Source organism: Engystomops pustulosus, chromosome 9, assembly GCF_040894005.1.
Source record: "Engystomops pustulosus chromosome 9, aEngPut4.maternal, whole genome shotgun sequence".
NCBI classification, from domain to species: Eukaryota; Metazoa; Chordata; class Amphibia; order Anura; family Leptodactylidae; genus Engystomops; species Engystomops pustulosus.
In genome coordinates this window covers 97,388,132-97,409,941 of record NC_092419.1, presented here as the reverse complement: position 1 = coordinate 97,409,941, position 21,810 = coordinate 97,388,132, and the positions used below count along the sequence as shown (strand labels likewise).

General features: G+C 49.7%; 1 protein-coding gene across 2 annotated transcripts; it reads right to left on the bottom strand.

The window, feature by feature from the left end:
• Positions 1-234: 234 nt before the first annotated feature.
• On the bottom strand, positions 235-16,286 carry FAM120C (family with sequence similarity 120 member C). 2 transcript variants are annotated; one of them, XM_072124321.1, is made up of 16 exons: positions 15,515-16,286; positions 9,068-9,314; positions 6,270-6,352; positions 5,824-5,952; positions 4,698-4,800; positions 4,541-4,623; positions 3,858-4,138; positions 3,473-3,752; positions 2,646-2,817; positions 1,997-2,246; positions 1,807-1,921; positions 1,506-1,715; positions 1,221-1,422; positions 1,008-1,122; positions 663-729; positions 235-531 (listed from the first exon to the last, which is right to left on the bottom strand). In XM_072124321.1, the coding sequence occupies exons 1-16, from the start codon at positions 16,043-16,045 to the stop codon at positions 307-309; spliced, it is 3,093 nt and encodes a 1,030-aa protein (XP_071980422.1). In that variant the 5' UTR covers positions 16,046-16,286; the 3' UTR covers positions 235-306. The 2 variants fall into 2 exon arrangements, with proteins under 2 accessions (XP_071980422.1, XP_071980420.1); XM_072124319.1 differs by having other exon boundaries at positions 1,008-1,146; positions 15,515-16,285.
• Positions 16,287-21,810: the final 5,524 nt, after the last annotated feature.

Below are 21,810 nucleotides of genomic sequence, written 5' to 3'. Positions count from 1 at the left end.
GCAGCATTGCAATATAAGCCAGAGCGGAGCTCATGGCTCCTGTGCTATATATGGGTGTGCAGGGGTCAGACACCCCCGATTACAATGACTAAGAGCTGTGCTCGGGCAGAGGGTCCCTGAGCACGGGGTATGTGGGCACCTCAGTAGAACGTGACGATCAGAGCACCATAGAAGATTTTGGTTGAGTAGAAGTGCAAACACGTTGCAGCATTTGTATGGTTTTTTTTTTTGGGGGGGGGGGGGGTTCTCTGTGCCTCCCCGTGACACTCTCCTCCTCCACTGTTGCCCTGTATGTTCCTGCACTGCTCACTCCTCCTTCTGGAGGGGTGTTGGACCCAGCTTTTCGTCGCGGCAGTTGTCCCCACCGTCACTGCTTATTCCTGTGAAGTGAGGGCTGTTGCCATTGCTGCAAGGCTCGCTGCATTCTCTGGGTAAGGCACATGCTATGGTCTGGGGGCTGGATTCTTCTTCAGGGACTGTGTTTCCACCGGTCCCGTTCACGTGGGACGGGCTGCGTCCGTCTGCAGATCCCTAGGATGAAAGATAAGATATGAGCGCTGAAGCGTCATCCTCAGACATAATCCATCCTATCTACTGAATACGTCTCCCAATGGAGGGCCACACTGACTGCTAGAGATGGAAACATCTTATCCCCTTCTTACCTGTTTGTTCACTTTTTTGTTGTTTTTTGTCACTTTATTAACAGAGTTGTTGTTGTCTCTTCCACGTCTGGAAAAGAAATGGCCATGAAAAAGGATTATAAATTCAGACATGAAAGATATCAGTACATCTATTAAGGATATGCAGCCGATGATGACAAGATCCAAGACTCTGTTCACACTAAGCTGTGAAGAATCTGACACTACTGACTAATGGTCGGCTGGGTATCACTGGTAGGAAATATAACTCTTCCCAAAACATATTATATTGAAACACTAGCGATTTGTGTGACCTTATACAAGAACTTTGTGTATTGGAGAGGCTATTCACACATTTTGTATACCTACCCTTTTCCCGGACCACCAACAGAGACCACTTGCATGCCGAAAGCTCCCCGGCCTCGGGAAGGTTTACTTCCAGCCCACTGACCTACAACCATACCCGCAATCTCCAGTTTGCCTCCTTGTGGAGGAATGGGATGAACTCCTGCATTGGAAAAAGGAAAGTTAGGAACAAACACCACAACCGGCATCTTGTCCTACAAGACACAAAGCAATCACCTGAAAAGCCTCGGTTTCTTCCAGGGGGAGGAGGGGGCATGGATCCCATGGCTCTGGGATACAGTGGAACTGGGTAAAAGGGTGGCATCATAGGTGGCATGAATGGTGGCGGCGGAAGAAGTGGCGGAGGTGGTTGGCGATTGAGATTGATCCCTTCCAAGATGCTTTGTCTCATCTTCTCCACTTTGGCTGCCTGCTCTGCCTGCAAAGGTCAAAGAACAGATCAGAATCGCAGCTGTGTTGGTACATGGGTCACCCATGACATATGACGAAACAGCTACTTACCTGGCCATCACACAGTTCTATTAAGGGGACCTTCTCGCGGCCTGCTCGGATCAGCTTGCTCTGGAAAAGCTTCCCGTCAAAGTAAATCCAAGGGCAGCAATGTTCCCAGGGTACAGGCTGGCCACAGGCATCATTGGCAAATAGTGCAGTGTCCACCCCGCTCATGAACAGAGCTGCCAGTTGCACCCCGCGGGTGTCCAGCTTCTCAATCTGCTCAATGGCATCAGTGAATAAGCATCAGATAACGGTCTGTAATGCGCAGACACACACAACCCATCACGGACACAGGCCTGTCCCTTACCTTGAGCTCCTGGAGTTGGTCTGGCTCATATAGCTGAGAAGATACGGCCTGGGCTAAGAACGCATCCAGCTCATGTCTCAGTAATATCCTTCCTCCCGGCCACTGCATCATATACCTGCAAAGAGGAAGAAGCTGTGAGTCCTCCAGGCCCAGAGAATGACTCCTCCAACACAGCAGGAGACCCCCTCACCTCAGGACGCAGCACATCAGGAGCAGATGGGTGGGCACGTTGGCAGGGTTCAGCATGCTGGGGGTATCTGACTTCATACAGGCCAAGAAGGCTCTCATTCTGCGGTTCTTGTCTTCTACGGCTTTGCCCAGCCATAGTTTCTTCAAGTTGGGACAGGTCCATTCCCTGAAGGTCAAAGCGGACACCAGTTCCGGGGTTTGGGGAGACTTTCCCTTATAGGCCGACCATTCCTTGATGATAACTGGTGGAACTGGGAAAAGCAAATACAACAATAATATAACCTGCATTGTGTGTATAATTGCGTAGAACACCCCCATCTCCTACATGTGCCCCCATGTACCCCTTGCCCTGTATCATACCAAACAGGTGCAACCTCAGTCTATATATATCCACAAAACACAACAACTCAGCAGGGCGGCAGTGAGCGGCAGACACAAATATCCTTAGGAAGATTACGGATCAGATAAGGCCGCTTAGTAGAACAAAGGATTTGCACTGCGCAAGCGAAAGATGAGGAGGGAGACGGGAAGTAAACAAGTGTCATCCAGAGGCCGTGGTTTATTCCACTTCCACCTGATCTGACCCGGATAACCTCGTCCATATAACCAGACTCCCAGCAGTCATACACACAGGCTCATTCGTGTCTCACCATCCACGGGCAGGCGGCGACGCATGGCTAGTCGCTCCAGGCGCCTCTGGGTCTCGGCAAGGCTGAACAGGACCCCATATACGTACTGACGGGCCGGGCGGAAGAGGATGGCAGCAGGAGGAAGGTCGGCATTACACTCATCCTCTATGCAAACCGGCAGTTTTATCTCACCCTATGGAGGGAACAATAACCACATGAGCAAGACTGAGCTTACACGGTGAACCAGGCTGCACAGTGTGAACAAGTTTTATGCGCAATACACTTCTGATCGGTAAAGGGAAAACTTTTGGGGATTCCCCCCCAGACCACAGAATGAAGGACCATCTTGTAGTTATACCCTATACAGAGATGATCCCTGCCAAAACATGCAGACAAGATGACTGATCAGTGGGGGTAGCACTAAGGACACATTGCTACCTTTATATTGGAACAGATGGGGATCGCAGAGGACTATATGTGCAGGAACTTGCAGAATACAGATAGAGATGAAATCCATATACATAGTGAGGATGTAACATGTACACAGATATAAAACTGACACAAAGTAAAAACGCAGGTTGTGATACCCTCCCACCTGAACTGAGCGACAGTCACATCGATTCCTCTCTATAAGACTCCTTCAAAGTTCCCGCACATGAAAAAATCTCTGAACCTACTGATTTTGGAAGGACTGGATGACAAAAGGAGTGTTCAGGATTTTGCTACTGGACAAAGAGGACAGAGCTGCTAGATTTCGACATACTCCTCTTACAAGCCGTATCAGCTGTGTATTGTGTATGGGGGGAGGGTTGTGCGGAGATGTATATATAGACACACACAGACAGTACCTTGGTAAGGACGTGGTAAATGTATGGATACATAAGACCGCGACGATGTCTATGTTCTGCCACCCGTAAGACTTCGGGGGCCACTGGAGGAAGAGGTGGGGTGGTGATGTCCATATGGTTCCTTGTTGCCATGGACAGCAGTGATGGGATTTGGGATTCATTGTGCCCCATGTTTTGGCCAGGCTCTGCACCTCCCGCCTGGTGGCCCCAGTTCTGGGGTAGCTTGTCACCGGAGGATTCCTCCCAGTTAGTCTTATGCTGACGAGTATCTGTCACGTGACTATGGAAGAGAAATAATTTTAGTATATTCTTCGATCTCATGCAGCCATTATATTATACTATGTTATGCAGCTTGTAGCAATACTACAGGTTTCTAGACAATTACTTGGATGCGGCGCCGTTCTGGTCTTCATCAGAGGAAGAGGAGGGCGAAGACTCCTGTCCTGATGAAGGAGAAGGCTTCAAAGTCAAGTGATTGTGGAACTTGGAAGCAGTCGTGTCGTATGGCAGAGACCACCCAGAGAAGGGGCCCCCTTTAAGAAGGTTGTCATCGTGGAAGTGAGAAAAGTCACCCATGTGGTGAGGAGGAAACACAAAGCCAGAGTTGGGACCAGGAGGGAACGGGTGGTGCTGATACTGGAGCTTTGGCGGCATCTGGTGCCCAAACTGTAAGGGAAGACGAACATCGGTTACTTCCTCAGGCTTTTGAGTTGCAAGAAATCGGATAATTTTTACAGTTATCTAGGACTATTATTTGATTAGGATCATCCAACCAATGCCTGCAGCTATTATCAGAATAGTCTGCATGTCTAATGGAAACAGTGACCCTGGAGTGCAAAGGTCGTGTCCGGTACTGCAGCACCTTCCTATTCAAGTAAAAGAGGATGAGCTACAACTATGGGGTCCATACATTACAGAGGGGCTTTCTGTTATTCAATTGCACACACCGTAAGTTATTGATAGCCCAGTGTTCAATATTTAGCCCCTTATACTGAAATAGAGGTTGTTTATGGGTAAACCTATATAAAGGGATTGATAATCGCTCATTACAGTATACAGGACACTCACCATGGGTTTGCCAACAGGTACTCCTCCCATTTGGTTGTGTGGTAGAGGGGGAACCCCAAACTGATTGGGGCCGTATCCTGCAACTAAGAAGAGCAAGAAGTCAGAGGTAAGACTCTGCAGAAGATACGGCACATACAGCGTTCCCCAGCATACTCACCCACAAAGGGAGAAGGATTGAGCGGCGGCGGGCGCTGCTTGGTGGCAACTGAATAATATTCCACGGCTTTTTTGAATCTTTCAATCTTATCTTCTGTCCTGGACTAAAACACAACAAGAATATCTGTAAATGAAGAAGCCACAACCTCTCTGCTCTCTATGCATCCCTGGACACAGATCCATAGTTGTAGAGGAATAAAACATATTTTACTAAAGTAAATCTGCAAATCCTTCCAAGTCTCCTGAGAGACACAGTCCTGATTACTCCTCCCACACACAGTGATTGACAGTAAGAGCCCTGATTACCCCTCCCACACACAGTGATTGACAGTGCGAGTCCTGATTACCCCGCCCACACACAGTGATTGACAGTGCGAGTCCTGATTACCCCGCCCACACACAGTGATTGACAGTGCGAGTCCCGATTACCCCGCCCACACACAGTGATTGACAGTGAGAGTCCCGATTACCCTGCCCACACACAGTGATTGACAGTGAGAGTCCCGATTACCCCGCCCACACACAGTGATTGACAGTGAGAGTCCCGATTACCCCGCCCACACACAGTGATTGACAGTGCGAGTCCCGATTACCCCGCCCACACACAGTGATTGACAGTGCGAGTCCTGATTACCCCGCCCACACACAGTGATTGACAGTGAGAGTCCTGATTACTCCTCCCACACAGTGATTGACAGTGAGAGTCCCGATTACCCCGCCCACACACAGTGATTGACAGTGAGAGTCCCGATTACCCCGCCCACACACAGTGATTGACAGTGAGAGTCCCGATTACCCCGCCCACACACAGTGATTGACAGTGCGAGTCCTGATTACCCCGCCCACACACAGTGATTGACAGTGAGAGTCCTGATTACTCCTCCCACATGCAGTGATTGACAGTGAGAGTCCCGATTACCCCGCCCACACACAGTGATTGACAGTGCGAGTCCTGATTACCCCGCCCACACAGTGATTGACAGTGAGAGTCCTGATTACTCCTCCCACACAGTGATTGACAGTGAGAGTCCCGATTACCCCGCCCACACACAGTGATTGACCGCTGGAGGATTCATTATAATGATTTGATGATATACTCTGGTATTTAAATCAGACAGTCTCCTCACCTGTGAGTGTCTAAATATCTCCTTCCCCACAGCATCCAGATTAGAGGCGTCTTTAATAGTTGCCACATATTCAGAGACGGCTTTTATCACCACGTCACAAGGTGGCAGGACAAGCTGGTGAGCACGGACCTGGAAGAATAGTCATCAAAACAAGGACATCATAGTAGGAATCTGTGCCCTGTGATATAATGCACTGAATGTAAGTGGTAATAGAGAATATACAATGTGTATAGAGGGGCAAAATTTGGAAAAGTAGGATCAAAAAAATAGGGATAACCGGCTTTTGGAACGATGGAGACGCCTTGTAACCTAATGTGATATATTTCTAAGTGGTTGCATTTATAAAGTAACAATATATCATCATTACATACAGAAGTTCAGAAGTTATTGCAATTTCTCAGATTGATCCGAATACTAATAACGATTTAATATAATCAAAGTGTCACCTTGAGAGAAGCGAGGGGATGATCTGGTCCCAGCAAACTCCAATGAAATGCGGCCAAGTCTTCATCAGGAAGTATGTGGTTACCTGCAGCAACAAGATACACGACAAGTTGTATAAAAACCGGAGTATAACCTCAGTCTAGTAATGAAGTCGGACCCTCAGAACCTAAATGGGTAGGACAAAACAAACTGTACAGGGGAAACAATCTGACCGGCAGGGGTCCAACTTCTGGGACTCCCCCAATCATGAGTAAAGTGGCAGGTCGGGTGCTCACCTATATCTAACCCTTGTATGAGTGCCGGAGATACCCCAGCGCTGTGCTGGGCATCTTCTGATGCTGCCATAGTATTACACAGGTAGCAGATGCCCTCTGCATTCCCTGTCTGATGCCACAGTAGTGTCGTGGCAGTATACTGTAGACCTTTATAATATTTAGCTATAACTACACAGCCGCACAGGTCGCTCTCCATATGAATGTGTAACTTTAGTTTTAGTCCTAATGGTTTCCCACGCTCAGTATTTCACTGGCCTAACATCAATATTAGATGAGGAAGGGACTGACTCCCACCAAAGGTTACAATGGTCCACTTCTATCTACCCGCCAGTTGTTGGGCAGTGCCGTTCCCATCTCTCTATGATTGGTCTTTTATCAGCCTCCACATGGAGTAGTGCAGAATTAAGTGCCCCACTGGGGGGTTTCAGGGCTTCACAATTTACATTCACCCATTCATAAAAGGGCAGCTTTGCTTCGCTGTGTGGTGACCATACCCTGGAGCATTAATATCATCAGTCACGACACCCAAGTCTTGTCCATTTTGGGCTCAGACCTCGTCCATAGGCTAAACCCAGTTGATCAGTTTGTTGGGGTCAAGTGGAAGCCCAGCTATTAAAAGCCATGGACAAATTCATTCAACGATTAGTCTAGTGGGGGTCTGTTTTTGTTTGTATTATTAAAAGCTATGTAATTTTCCAATATACTTTATGTATCAATTTCTTGCGGTTTTCTAGATCTCTGCTTGCTGTCACGCTATAGAAAGCTTCTATGTTTACCACCAGACAGAAATCTGACCATGGTCACACAGGTGCACAGCTCATCAGTATCATAGAGACTAATCAGAGGTTTGTGATATAACGAGCTGTGCACCTGTGTGACATAGACATCTGACCAATGTCACACAGGTGCACAGCTCGTTATATCACAAACCTCTGATTAGTCTCTATGATACTGATGAGCTGTGCACCTGTGTGACATTGGTCAGATGTCTGTCTGGTGGTAAACATAGAAGCTTTCTATATAGTGACAGCAAGCAGAGATCTAGAAAACCGTGAGGAATTGTTACAGAAAGTATATAGGAAAAATGTATAACTTTTTATCATATAAACTTTAATATTCATTTGCTGAAATGGGACCACCCCTTTAAAGGGAACCTGTCAGCAGAAATTCATCTAATAAAGTGAAGTGCGATGTAAATTGGTTCTATGAAGTCAAGAAGGTGGAGACTTCAGCATTGAAGTCAAGCTCTCTTTGCCTTTGCTGTAATTGATGGCCCTACATCCAGACACATCATTAACCAGATCTCCTGAAGTCTGATGTCAGTCACAGAGGAGGTGTTCAGTGCTTCCCCCCCCCCCTTGACTGCAGTGTTAAACTCTCCGCCTCCTTGACTTTATACAACCAATTTACATCTCACTTCAGGGTTGATTTTCTAGATGATGCCACCGCACTGGACCATGAAAGAAACAAAATATTCTGGTAGTGGTTTATTAGGTCAATTGCTGATGACAGGTTCCCTTTAAGTTCTTAATGTGAGATCAGAGGGTACATAACACCCGGCACCCCTCCCGATCAGCGATTAAACCCACAGGAGGAGCCAGAGGCCTGCAGCTGCCCCACCAATATCATAGTAACGTCCTCTCCTATGGATAGGTAGTTAATAAATTGGGGCTTGTAGGATCCTTTATGGGCTATAAAGATCTTTACATCTATCAGTATCTGATCAATCCCCAACCTCCAATCCGCAGGGGCTCCATTATTGTTTACCATGCACACAGTAACGTTTATACCCGAAACCAGATGTCCCCCTTCAAAGTTTATGTCCCACAGAAGACATTTATCCCCTTATCCACAGAATCCTAAATTAGGAAGACTAAAAACCCAGAGTTGCATGAAGATCTCCATCTCAGCAGCTGCACAGAAGTGAAGGGAGCTCTGGTCTACAGCTATGATCATAGTCATTTATCATGTAGATAAGACTGTGGACTGATTACACACAGCATTCAGTCCATACGAGCATGCTCCTAGTTCACTGCTGGGAAAGAAACTTCTTACATGATCCATCTACGATATAAGGAGTTGCTTCTTCTTGATCAGACGACAGAGCTGTGGCGGTCACCATGATTATACTATAGGTGCTGCTGTTTAGTATAACGGAAAAAAAAAAAGGATCTTTACATCATAGATCGCCATCATGTAAGAAGTTCCTTCCCCAGCAATGATGCCTGCCTGTGGCACTGGCCGACAAGGAAAGTGCGACTCTACCTCAAAAACACAAAACAAATCTTTAAAACGAATGCCATTTGCAGAACTGCTTCATGCATATTGCAGTCAAGAATTATTCTACATTATATGGGCGCATTCACACTCCTGTATTATGCAGAGATTCTGCTCACCATACAGAATGGACAGTATATGGGACCTATAGATCCTAATGAGTCCTGTACATAGTCACAGGATACAGCTGTGCTGTGTGAATGCTCCCCAATAAGCTGCAGAATCTCGCTCGCCGGTTACAGCCTTACCCAAAAGGGCAGCGAAGATGGGGAAGTTGCTCATCTTGAGGCCCAGCTGTTTGGCCACCTCCTGCATTAGAAACTGGTTGGTAGTGAGATTCTTCCCATTCCAGCTGAGCTTCAGGGCGTGAGAACTGTAGTAAGAAGGGATGTTACACAGAGCGTATTCAGAGTCATGAGCAATGAGGCCGTGAAATCCGTTCTCCCGGAAGAAGGATACCACTTCCAGGTGATGATCCTCCAAACTCTGAAACACCTGAAATGCAGGAAGGGGGTCACCGGGTTTGTGATTATTGCTCAATGGTGTCACATTCAAGAAGCCAAGCAATAAAGGAGGAAGACAGAGGGCACCCACAAGCCGGGGGGGAGAAAGGGCGCAGGGGCAGAGGGCACCCACAAGCCGGGGGGGAGAAAGGGCGCAGGGGCAGAGGGCACCCACAAGCCGGGGGGGGGGGGGGGGGGGGGGAGAAAGGGCGCAGGGGCAGAGGGCACCCACAAGCCGGGGGGGGGGAAGGGGGCAAGGGCAGAGGGCACCCACAAGCCGGGGGGAGAAAGGGGGCAAGGGCGCAGGGACAGAGGGCACCCACAAGCCTGGGGGGAGAGAGGGCGCAGGGACAGAGGGCACCCACAAGCCAGGGGGGAGAGAGGGCGCAGGGACAGAGGGCACCCACAAGCCAGGGGCGAGAGCGGGCGCAGGGACAGAGGGCACCCACAAGCCAGGGGGGAGAGAGGGCGCAGGGACAGAGGGCACCCACAAGCAAGGGGGGAGAGAAGGCGCAGGGACAGAGGGCACCCACAAGCCAGGGGGGAGAGAGGGCGCAGGGACAGAGGGCACCCACAAGCCAGGGGGGAGAGAGGGCGCAGGGACAGAGGGCACCCACGAGCCAGGGGGGAGAGAGGGCGCAGGGACAGAGGGCACCCACGAGCCAGGGGGGAGAGAGGGCGCAGGGACAGAGGGCACCCACGAGCCAGGGGGGAGAGAGGGCGCAGGGACAGAGGGCACCCACAAGTCAGCAGAAGGGGACAGAGGGCACGCACAAGCCAGGGGGGGAAGAGAGGGCACAGGGACAGAGGGCACCCACAAGCCAGCGGAAGGGGACAGAGGGCACCCACAAGGCGGGGGAAGAGAGGGCACAGGGACAGAGGGCACCCACAAGCCAGCGGAAGGGGACAGAGGGCACCCACAAGGCGGGGGAAGAGAGAGAAGGTGATGGAGCACAAGGGATGGACACTAACAAGCCAAGGGAAGGGCGAGAGACGAGACATACAGACAGCGGAAGCCAAACTAAGAAAATAATGCCTGAAGCGGTTTCAAAAACTTTATTAATAAAAAAAATAGGACAGACAGAACAGGATCATGGTGAAGAGACACTTATACAATATTACATCAGCCCAGCCATATCCTACCCTCCTAGCAATGGTTTAAACATTCTCTCCCCCCCCCCCCCAGCATACTGTACAGCACTGCAGAATATGAAGGCGCTATTACTTCTATAGAGGTCCTCCCATCTCTTCAGACATGTCTAAGTAAATACTTGTATTTGTGTTGTGCTGTGGCTCCATTATTCCTTTACATGTAAATTGGCAACTAGGTCGGCACCAATAGGGCAATGTCAATGTATTTGTAGGAGGAATAACAGAGGAACGGCACAATGCAGAGTCATGAGAATGGAAGGAACCACATACACGATCAGTCGCAAGCAGAGTCAGATACGTCAAGGGACAAGTGCACTGTGCACATCACAGACGTGAACCCTGTCCGTCTGCAGATAATGAAATCTCACATACAATATCTACAAGAGTTTATAAACATGGCCACTCTGGTATGAAGACTTACCTGCAGAGTGAAGAGATGGCAGCAATCACCTCTTCCCTGCCTGACATTGTATAGTGGCTGCGCTTGGGATTGAGGCTAAGCCCCATTTATTTGACAGACTGATCTGTAACCTGCGATGCCTCTCAGAGCAGTGATTGGTCGATCACTGATCCTAAGAATTGGTATTGAAATTTTGAAACCTCTTAAAGGAAATCTCCCATCTCAATATAGCACGAGAAACCAGGGACACTTACTCATAGATTCAGGCCCCAGGAATGTGGTCATCTTCTTATATTTGTTATCCATGGCATCCTCCCTTCTAAAAATCAATTTTCAGAAATATGCTAATGAGCCAGTAGGGGTGGTTTACTAGAGTCCCTCTGTGCTGCAGCTTCACTGGCTATTATACTGTTCAGGAGAACTTCTCACTGCAGCAGGAATTTCAGCACACAGTTGGATTAGATAAGGCAGAGGGATGGGGGTGATATAGTAACAGCCTGTGAAGCTGCAGAACAGAGGGACTCCGGTAATGCGCTCACAGCCATTCTGGATCTATCAGTAAGTGTTCCTGGTTTTTCATGATGGTATTTGGAGGTAAATTTCCTTTAAAAACTCAAACGGTGGACAAAGGGGGCATTTTTTGGAAGAAAGCATCCATGTCTTTCTAACCCAGGGCCCAAAGATCCACTGCATTACATAGGTGGAAGCCTATGACTGTCCTGGTATGCTGGGAGTTGTAGTGTTAGCACAGCTGAAAGGGATGTATGTATCTTTAGCTGCCTGGTTGCCCGACGCTCAAGTCTACCCTCAACGCTAGGCTGGTCTTTCATGGTCCGGCACTGATGATGATACAACCTGTGTCAAAAGCAGAGACACAGCCCACAGCTGCCTGCTGGTCATACCCTACGTGTCGCCTTGGCACTATGCACCAGGATGTAATAGGACGTCTCTGAGCAGCTGCAGCTTTCCATCTGTGCAGGCGAGTATTCAGGCCATGTGCACACAGGGTGCAGGTATCACACATATTACATGAGATTTTGTTAAAGTCACCAGTAGTCTAATAGATACACCTAGTGCAGGGGATGTCATCCAGGAATCCCCCCTCCAGGTACTGTTTTACCTGCCCAATAATCCTAATAAAGGATTACTAGGGATCAGCTACCCACAGGGGCCACATCTGAGGAGCGGGGTTGCTACTTGTGTGGAGGCCATTACACTTGTTATAGGAAGCCCCTGCACCTTCCCTGATAGATACATGAGCACATGATGATAATCTCTATGTAAATGTCATCCATTGCTTTGGGGGAAGCAGTTGTAGCCCCTGTGACTCGTCCCCCTCCTTAGCGGTATGTTATTTTGGATAATCTGGCAGCAGTCTCTATCCGTCATCTTTGTGTGTGGGAAGTGGCACATGACATATACCACCCGGGCCCGGCGCTGGATGAGATCCTAAAAGATGCAAAGACTGAGCCCAGAACATCCACAACGAGGAGCCTGTAAACGTGGAGGCGATCAGAGCAAAAGATGTCCATTTCCTTACAGTAATTTTAAAGGGGTTATCCGGTGACAAGTTATCCCCACATAGGGGCTAACCTGCTGATCAGTGATGAGGGCAGGGGCTAACATGTCACGGGACAACACCTTTAATGTGCATTTCACCTCCTCCCCAATTTAGTAGGCAATGGCCTGGATTTGAACAGTATCAGTGATAGTAACTGGAGGCCAAGAGGCTCAATGCACATTGTGTGCGACCTGTAAATTTGGGGTATGTGCCTATACCCCCTGTATTGTTGATGGGGGTCCGGGTCTTGGGGCAGTGTTCAGTGCAGGGAATGTGGTGACATATCATGGACTGAACACATTGATGTGAGGTGTGGATTTTAAGCAAACCTGCATCTCAGCTGACCTGTGAGCTCTGGATTTTGAGGTGAATTTGTCATTTTTAATTTCCCGTCTCCCCGTTTTCAATGTGAATCTGCGCTGTGTGAACTATGGAGCAGATACTCCACAGGTTTTGAGGTCCTAGACACTTCTACCTGACATCACCCAATGACTCCCACAAAGTGCAGAGCGGTCACATAGCTGTGAGGACGAGCTCTTAGCCAGGACTCTGGGCACCCGGGGAGGTCACGCACTATTACACCACGGCCCTCATGTGCTGTCACTGTCAGAAGACGTCTTGTAAGGTACAGGGGAGGGAACAAACACGTCTGCCTTCTTCCATAAACAGCGCCACGTCTGATCTCTATCCAAGAGCCCAAAAAGCCGGGTCCCATCCAAATCACCAGAAGTGCAACTCCACTGCAAACCTGAAGATGGCCCCGTACAGAGCTCATCTTCCTGCACTGTCTCATCAGTGGGGTCCCAGTACTCAGCCCCCCACCACTGGGAAAGATCAGAAGTACATAGGAGTGTACATAGCAACAGACAGGACCATCGCTATGTTCAGCGCCCCCTACAGATCCCGAGACCCCCCACTCAGTGTCTATGACCCATATTTGTATCTGTATGAAGGCTAATACAGATGGACGCTGTCAGTCTGCTTATCCCAGACTGAACACAATGCAGAGCAATATATAATGCAAGGAGCCCCTGCAGCTACACCATTCCACAGGAAAGCATCGGCTCCTTGCATCATATACCACCATAACACTCACAGTCTCGTCCTCTGCGCTGTCTTCAGCCTGTGAGATCCAACCAGTGCTCAGTCGTCTTGATGGGTCCTTAGAGTATAAAGATATAACCCCAGACTACAGAACCACAGGGGGTCATGGTCTCGCTAGGCCAAAGCTGAATAATATACACCTATAGACCCAAGTCACACCAGGCAGGACAGCCAATAGTTAACCCTAGACGCATATACAAATAGAGATACAAGGCTGCCATATAGAGTACTGCTCGTCTCCTGGGATGGGTAGGTCTGCTCTTCTTTCCTAACACGTGGTGGGCAGCGTCGCAGGGCACTGCCCGTCTGATTAATAACACACACATGGAGATTGCCTAAGTCACATGACCATCATTGCAATCTTGGGCCCAGTTCACACCTGTGTTATCTTCGGTCACTAGAACCGATCTGTTACAACGTCTAATGATCTTAATAGACTTCCAGTGGCTTCTGTTGCTGGCAGTTTGCACTGAAAATGGTCTGTAACCTACGGAAGCCATTGGAATTATGAACATTCTGACAGAGCCAGGTGTGAACTAAGTCTAAGTCATCCATTCCCCATACATGGACATGTGCTTCTTATACCCAGGCTCAGAGGGTAGTACATACACACAGCACGGGGTGGCACACACTACAGCGGCAGGGGTGTGTTGCATACATACACGGGGGCACGGGTGGCACACACCAGGGGTGTTTCCCACACACGGGGGCACGGGTGGCACACACCAGGGGTGTTTCCCACACACGGGGGCACGGGTGGCACACACCAGGGGTGTTTCCCACACACGGGGGCACGGGTGGCACACACCAGGGGTGTTTCCCACACACGGGGGCACGGGTGGCACACACCAGGGGTGTTTCCCACACACGGGGGCACGGGTGGCACACACCAAGGGTGTTTCCCACACACGGGGGCACGGGTGGCACACACCAAGGGTGTTTCCCACACACGGGGGCACGGGTGGCACACACCAAGGGTGTTTCCCACACACGGGGGCACGGGTGGCACACACCAAGGGTGTTTCCCACACACGGGGGCACGGGTGGCACACACCAAGGGTGTTTCCCACACACGGGGCACGGGTGGCACACACCAAGGGTGTTTCCCACACATGGGGGCACTGGTGGCACACACCAAGGGTGTTTCCCACACACGGGGGCACGGGTGGCACACACTAGGGGTGTTTCCCACACACGGGGGCACGGGTGGCACACACTAGGGGTGTTTCCCACACATGGGGGCACGGGTGGCACACACTAGGGGTGTTTCCCACACATGGGGGCACGGGTGGCACACAGCAGGGGTGTTTCCCACACATGGGGGCACGGGTGGCACACAGCAGGGGTGTTTCCCACACACGGGGGCACGGGTGGCACACACTAGGGGTGTTTCCCACACACGGGGGCACGGGTGGCACACAGCAGGGGTGTTTCCCACACACGGGGGCACGGGTGGCACACACTAGGGGTGTTACCCACACATGGGGGCACGGGTGGCACACACTAGGGGTGTTACCCACACATGGGGGCACGGGTGGCACACAGCAGGGGTAGCACACAGCAGGGGTGTTACCCACACATGGGGGCACGGGTTACACACAGCAGGGGTGTTACCCACACATGGGGGCACGGGTTACACACAGCAGGGGTGTTTCCCACACACGGGGGCACGGGTGGCACACAGCAGGGGTGTTACCCACACATGGGGGAACGGGTGGCACACAGCAGGGGTAGCACACAGCAGGGGTGTTACCCACACATGGGGGCACGGGTTACAAACAGCAGGGGTGTTACCCACACATGGGGGCACGGGTTACACACAGCAGGGGTGTTACCCACACATGGGGGCACGGGTGGCACACAGCAGGGGTGGCACACAGCAGGGGTGTTACCCACACACGGGGGCACGGGTTACACACAGCAGGGGTGCTTCCCACACACGGGGGCACGGGTGGCACACTGCAGTCCTGGTTACCTTCACTCTGAAGCGGATCATGGCCAGGCGGATGCAGTGCGCCAGGCAGGCGGGTGGCAGGAACCAGGCCCGGGGGGGCGGGGTGCCCTTGTTTCCAACGTGGCTGACAATGAGCTGCGCCGTCTGCCGCTCGCCCTGTGCCCGCCGGGCCCACTCGGGCAGCCTCTCCTTGGCCAGCGTGCCGTTGAACATGGCCACCAGCTCCAGGCCGCCCTGGTATAGACAGGCCTGGGACAGCGCCGCCAGGTAGCCCAGCATGGCGTTCCACTGGCCCCCGCACACCCAGTCCGTCTGGTAGCCGCCATAGAGGCGCTGGAGCGCGGAGTCGGCGTCCACCAGCACCCGGCAGGGGGGAGGAGGGGGCGCCGCCGGAGAGGGGGGCTGTGCCGGGGGAGGGGGGTAGCCCCCGGGGGACAGGCCCGCGCGGTGCTGCTGCCGGGCCACCGTCCGGGCCAACTTCAGCAGGTCTACCGGCACCACGGCGCCCGGGCAGCGCTTCTCCAGGAACTCCTGGAAGCCCTGCACCCCCATTGTGCCGGGCCGCGGCAGGACAGCGAGGAGTGGACCCGGACTGCACGAGCAGGGGAGATGGCGGGAAGGCGCGGAGCACGGCGCGAGCGCGGGGAGGAGCGGGAAGCGGTGACCGGGGTGGCCTCCTCACAGGAGCTGGGTGCGGGGGCAGAGTCCCTGCGCGGCACAAGCCGCCATCTTAATCGCCTTCTTCTTCGGCAAGCTCTTACTACTACGCCCCACTAGATTCACTGTGGGGCGCGGTGTTCTCTGGGATGTGTAGTCCCCGCCTCCTTATCAGTGACTAATGACTGGGAAAATGAGAACTACAAATCCCAAGAGTCACTGCGGGGGTCAACGTCTGCCGCTGCTTCTCTCAGCAACGCGGTGGACTCTGGGAGGTGTAGTCTTTCGCCTCTTTAACAGTCAGCGCTTCAATGCAGTTGCGAACTACAAATACCAACAAGCACCGCGGGGTCAGGGTCCGTCTTTGCTAATGGGCTTTCTTCAGGAGTTAGATAAAATCGTCTATATAGGTCCAGTCAGGAAAGACAAGTCTGCGCATATAATGAGACAGTAATAACGCCCGCTGCTTCATGAAGAGAAGGATAGGATTCAATTAAGTACTATAGAGGAGGGGGAGGCGGCCTGGCGCAATGCATTCTGGGGAGTGTAGTTTGAAGGATGGAAGTGACTGGCATCTTGGCAGACGATAAGACTACACGAGGACTACATTACCCGGCAGCACCTGCGGGAAGACTCTGCCATTCTAGTTTACAGTTCTGCAAAAAATGTATAAAGTTTTTTCCCCTTACAGGAGGTTTTAAATGGAAGTGATTGGTATTGCTAGCATATTACATGCAGATGATCCCTCGTGTAATAACACATGATGGAAAGTGGCAGCGTCTTGGATGTGGTCAAGCACTTTCCTAGCACTGGGCACTTATTCAAAATGGTGGGCACAAGCATTCATTCAAAGTGCCAGTCAGATCGAGGAGTTGAAAACTGGCACCTAAGTGTCTTGTAAATAGTGTAACTATCACTATCACAAAACCATTGTTTATTAAAGAGCAGAGGGAGCTGAGGACATTGTACATAGTGTACTATCTGCAGGCAGCATGTTATAGAGCAGGAGGAGCTTAGCAGATTGCACATTGTGTCCTATCTGCAGGCAGCATGTTATAGAGCAGGAGGAGCTTAGCAGATTGCACATAGTGTCCTATCTGCATGCAGAATTTTATAGAGCAGGACGAGCTGAGTAGATTGCACATAGTGTCCTATCTGCAGGCAGCATGTTAAAGAGCAGGAGGAGCGGACAAGATTGTACATAGTGTCCTATCTGCAGGCAGCATTATATAGAGCAGGAGGAGCTTAGCAGATTGTAACTAGTGTCCTATCTGCAGGCAGCATGTAATAGAGCAGGGGGAGCTTAGCAGATTGCACATAGTGTCCTATCTGCAGGCAGCATGTTATAGAGCAGGGGGAGCTGAGGACATTGTACATAGTGTCCTATCTGCAGGCAGCATGTTATAGAGCAGGAGGAGCTTAGCAGATTGCACATAGTGTCCTATCTGCAGGCAGCATGTTATAGAGCAGGGGGAGCTGAGGACATTGTACATAGTGTCCTATCTGCAGGCAGCATGTTATAGAGCAGGAGGAGCTTAGCAGATTGCACATAGTGTCCTATCTGCAGGCAGCATGTTATAGAGCAGGGGGAGCTGAGGACATTGTACATAGTGTCCTATCTGCAGGCAGCATGTTATAGAGCAGGAGGAGCTTAGCAGATTGCACATAGTGTCCTATCTGCAGGCAGCATGTTATAGAGCAGGAGGAGCTGAGTAGATTGTATATTGTGTCCTATCTGCAGGCAGCATGTTATAGAGCAGGAGGAGCTGAGCAGATTATACATAGTGTCCTATCTGCAGGCAGCATGTTATAGAGCAGGAGGAGCTGAGCAGATTGTATATTGTGAGGTGTCTTTTTTTTTCCATTCTCCACAAGTTTTGCTGAAAATGTTCTGTTCTCAGGCCAGTAATGGGCTCAGTGGGCACACACTATGAACATCTGACACCGAGTCCTGTGGATCATAGCTTCCCCGCCATTATACACTCGTGTGAATGTGACCTTTAGGATACATATTGGTGACCTCTGCCCATCTTAACACTTCACCCGCACATTCTGAGGATCACTGCTGATCCCCTCCCCATTCTGATGGGGTCCTGATACAATACTTGACACCATGCCCATGCTTACTAAGATGGCATCATTGCACTTGTGTGACTATTTATAGATGGGCAGCTGGGATCCTAAACTCCCATGTCCATATTGACAGATCAGATGTTTGGTGGTGGGGGGGGGGGCACCTTTTATAAGTGAATGGAGCTCTGGACAACCTCAGGTCGTCATTGCAGATCAGTAGATGCTATGTTCACTTTATGATGTACTTGACATAACTCTGCTCTGTAAAATGTGATCCGTGGCACTGCCAGCCTAGACCAGATCACGTTCCCGTGGACTATCACATGTTCATGTCAGCTGCCTCCTTATTGCCAAATCATTGTTGCTTTCTCTTTTATTCTCTATGGGCCTTGTTGGAGCCTTGAGGGCAGGACAGTGTGGGGGCACTTGCAAATACTGGCAACACCCCTAGGGGACTTGGCAGCTCAATTTCATCATTATTTCCTCTGCAAAAAGGTCAAGCCTGGCAAGAATCACCCGATTTTACCCTATAACAACCACATGGCCCTCAGGTCAGGTATGATATGTGTAGATTTCTAGATTTCCCCCTTTTATATGAAGTTTCACTCCTGCAAAATCACATGAAAATGAGCAGAGAAGAGTCAGATTTTGGCTGAAATGAGTCAAGTTTAAAGGCAGCAGCGGCGGGGGGGGGGGGGGGGGGGGGTTGAGGCTGTCGCTTCAGATGCACCAAATTTCAGTTCCATAGCACCCAGAAGCTTGCTGATAGTATCATATTAAAGATAGGAATCTCATAGAAATGGAGTTGGAAATGTGAGCGGCAGCCCCTGCCTATCTTAGGCAAGATTTCACATAAGAGAGAGAATACTACACACCTGATGGTGCAAGGAGATTAATGGGGTAAAATGTGGTGACTTCAAGATGGTCTGTACTGAAGCAATGACACTCCAGCGGCTTTGGTGCAGAAATTTTATCATACATTGTCTGCATGTGAATGTATTTTAATCCCATCTTTTTTACGCAGTGGGTAATATTCTCACCCCTCTAAAACACACCTGCTACTAGCAGTACCTGCTTTTCTCCAGTACCAGAGCAGTAGAGAGAATTAAAGGGAACCTGTCACCATGGGCCTCATTTTCACTAAATACATATTGCAGAAGCCCATTCCACCTGCAGTGCACATCTCCCTCTCTGACTTTTATAAGCATTTGCATTACAATATAATTGTGTGTTATAACTTACCTTGCACCCTGACAGAATCCTGGGGTAGTCACAGGGGTTGGGCTTTGGTTTGGATGCATTTACAAAAAACAACAACATGTGACTTGTCTGTGCGGCAGACTCCTCAGCTTTCAGCCCCCACCTTTGTGCTCCTGTACAGCTCCTCCCTCCTGCTCCTTCTCAGAGGTCACAGCCTGGTGAGCTGACATCAGTGGGGGAGGGACAATCTGTACAGGAGCACAATAATGGAGACAGACTGCATCTCAGACAAGTCACATGTTGTTTTTTTGAAATGCATCCAAACCAAAGCCCAGCCCCTGTGACTACCCCAGGGTTTTGTCAGGGTTCAAGGTAAGTTAAAACACACAATTATATTGTAATGCAAATGCTTATAAAAGGCAGAGAGACAGATTTGCACTGCAGGTGTCATGGGCTTTTACAATCTGTCTTTAGTGAAAATGAGGTCCCTGGTGACAGGTTCCCTTTAAGTGTGTATGTCATCTATTGGAGTGACTATAATAAGACTTGCACACTTCCATGAAAGCATACAAACTCCTACAGTGACCGGAAAGTAAAATCCAAGCCTCCTGCAGTTGCCACTAGGGGGAGCTTACGGCACATGGGCAGACATAGACTCAATAATATACAAGTCTAATGTAAGCTCATTAGCTCCACCTTGTGGACAAGCTGATTATTATTATTTTAGGCAAGTGCCGGCCAATCACAGTCCGGGTATTGCAATAACATGTTTTGACTGCAAATGTCTGTGGGAATAAGGACTCAGACTGTCTCAGGTGTTAAAGACACTAATAGCGGCCATTGAAGGGCTTGATTTCTGGGGGCCCCAGACTGAAAGGAGAAAAGTGATAGTGTCAAACCTGTAGGAGGGAACATAGAGGCACAAGATCTATAAAATCCTTGACGAGAGATCACAAGTGCAAGAAATAAAACATAGAAACGTTTAATAATGACAGTTTAATGAAATTTTTTTTTTTTATGCAAACTTTACAAGACCCTCCGGTAGTTAAACAATTACAATTCCAGTGATGGAATGTTAGTATCCTAAAATACCCCAAAAAAGTGCATGCTGCGTCTCTAAACTTAAGTATATTGCAGTAAAAGACCAACTTTCAAAAAAATAAACACAGTACTTGTAATAAGAATATATATATATTATGTATAAAACACAAACCACTGGTAGATTTAGAGCAGGGATCTGTTCAGACTCATACGAAATAATACAAAAAAGACAGACGGAGAGATCGAGCGCCAGAGAGACAAGAGACAGAGCCGGAGCTGCCATTTCAACAGAACTGAAACGCTGGATTGGCTCCGGCTCCTTAAATCGTTGCAATGTTCACTGCTATTTGGTATCCAGCAGTAAAAAGGAAAGAGGTGACTGGGGGGGGGGGGGGGTTGAGGGGGTAAAGGGACAGACATTCTGAACAAATCCCTGGGGAGAGCAAAAAAAAAAAAAAAAACATTCACAGTTTGGAAATGTCGACAACAAAAATCGTAGAGAAACGTAGTTGGGAGATCAGCAGGATGGAGGAGGAGAGGGGCCAAGGGTCAGGACCCGGTTTCTCTTGTAGGAAAGAATATTAAATTAAAAAACGTAACGCGAAAAAAGAAACACAATGACGGTATGTAAAGCAGAGCTTAGGGAAACCAAGAGAGCGAAACGCTTGCGGCTACTTGGTGCAAGTCACAAGTCAACCGCAGTAAAAGCTTCAGGCGGATATTACACCCCTCTACTTATAACTCCGGGTCTTACCAACATGCAGCTCCTGACCAGGTAAAGTGTCACCCATAAAACACCGCTCTTGCGCGTCTTCCAATGTGCCGTCCCTCTATTATTCCTCCTGGATATACATGTGTAACCTTTAAACTGGTCGCTACCATTCCTCTAGAGAGTGGGGACGGTCTTTACAATACACTGGCATTGTCCCATCAGTGACGCACCCCCCCTCTGAAGGTGGAATATGGTAACACCCGGTTGACAATGCATTCATATATTTTGAGGCGGAATGATGGAAAAACGGCACATTATTTTATGGGGAATGCAAGAATTCCCCAAACTTACAGGCCCCTGTCGACGTTAATGTCAGTATGTGGGAAACCTAGAGTCGCTCTTTACCTTCTACCTACTGTAACATAAGAAAGACAAAGCCTCTGCCCGCCAGTGCCCACTGCTGACGTGGGTTATGTACAAGCACTTAGGAGAGGTTGGCAGCAGGGTGGTCTGCTCACAGCGCTTCACTATGGAGCTGGAGAGATGTGGATTACATTCTACAAAGCTACATTCACCTCCAGACAGACACATAATAGAGAATATCAGGTGCGTGTAAATTACCGCCTCCCTGCGT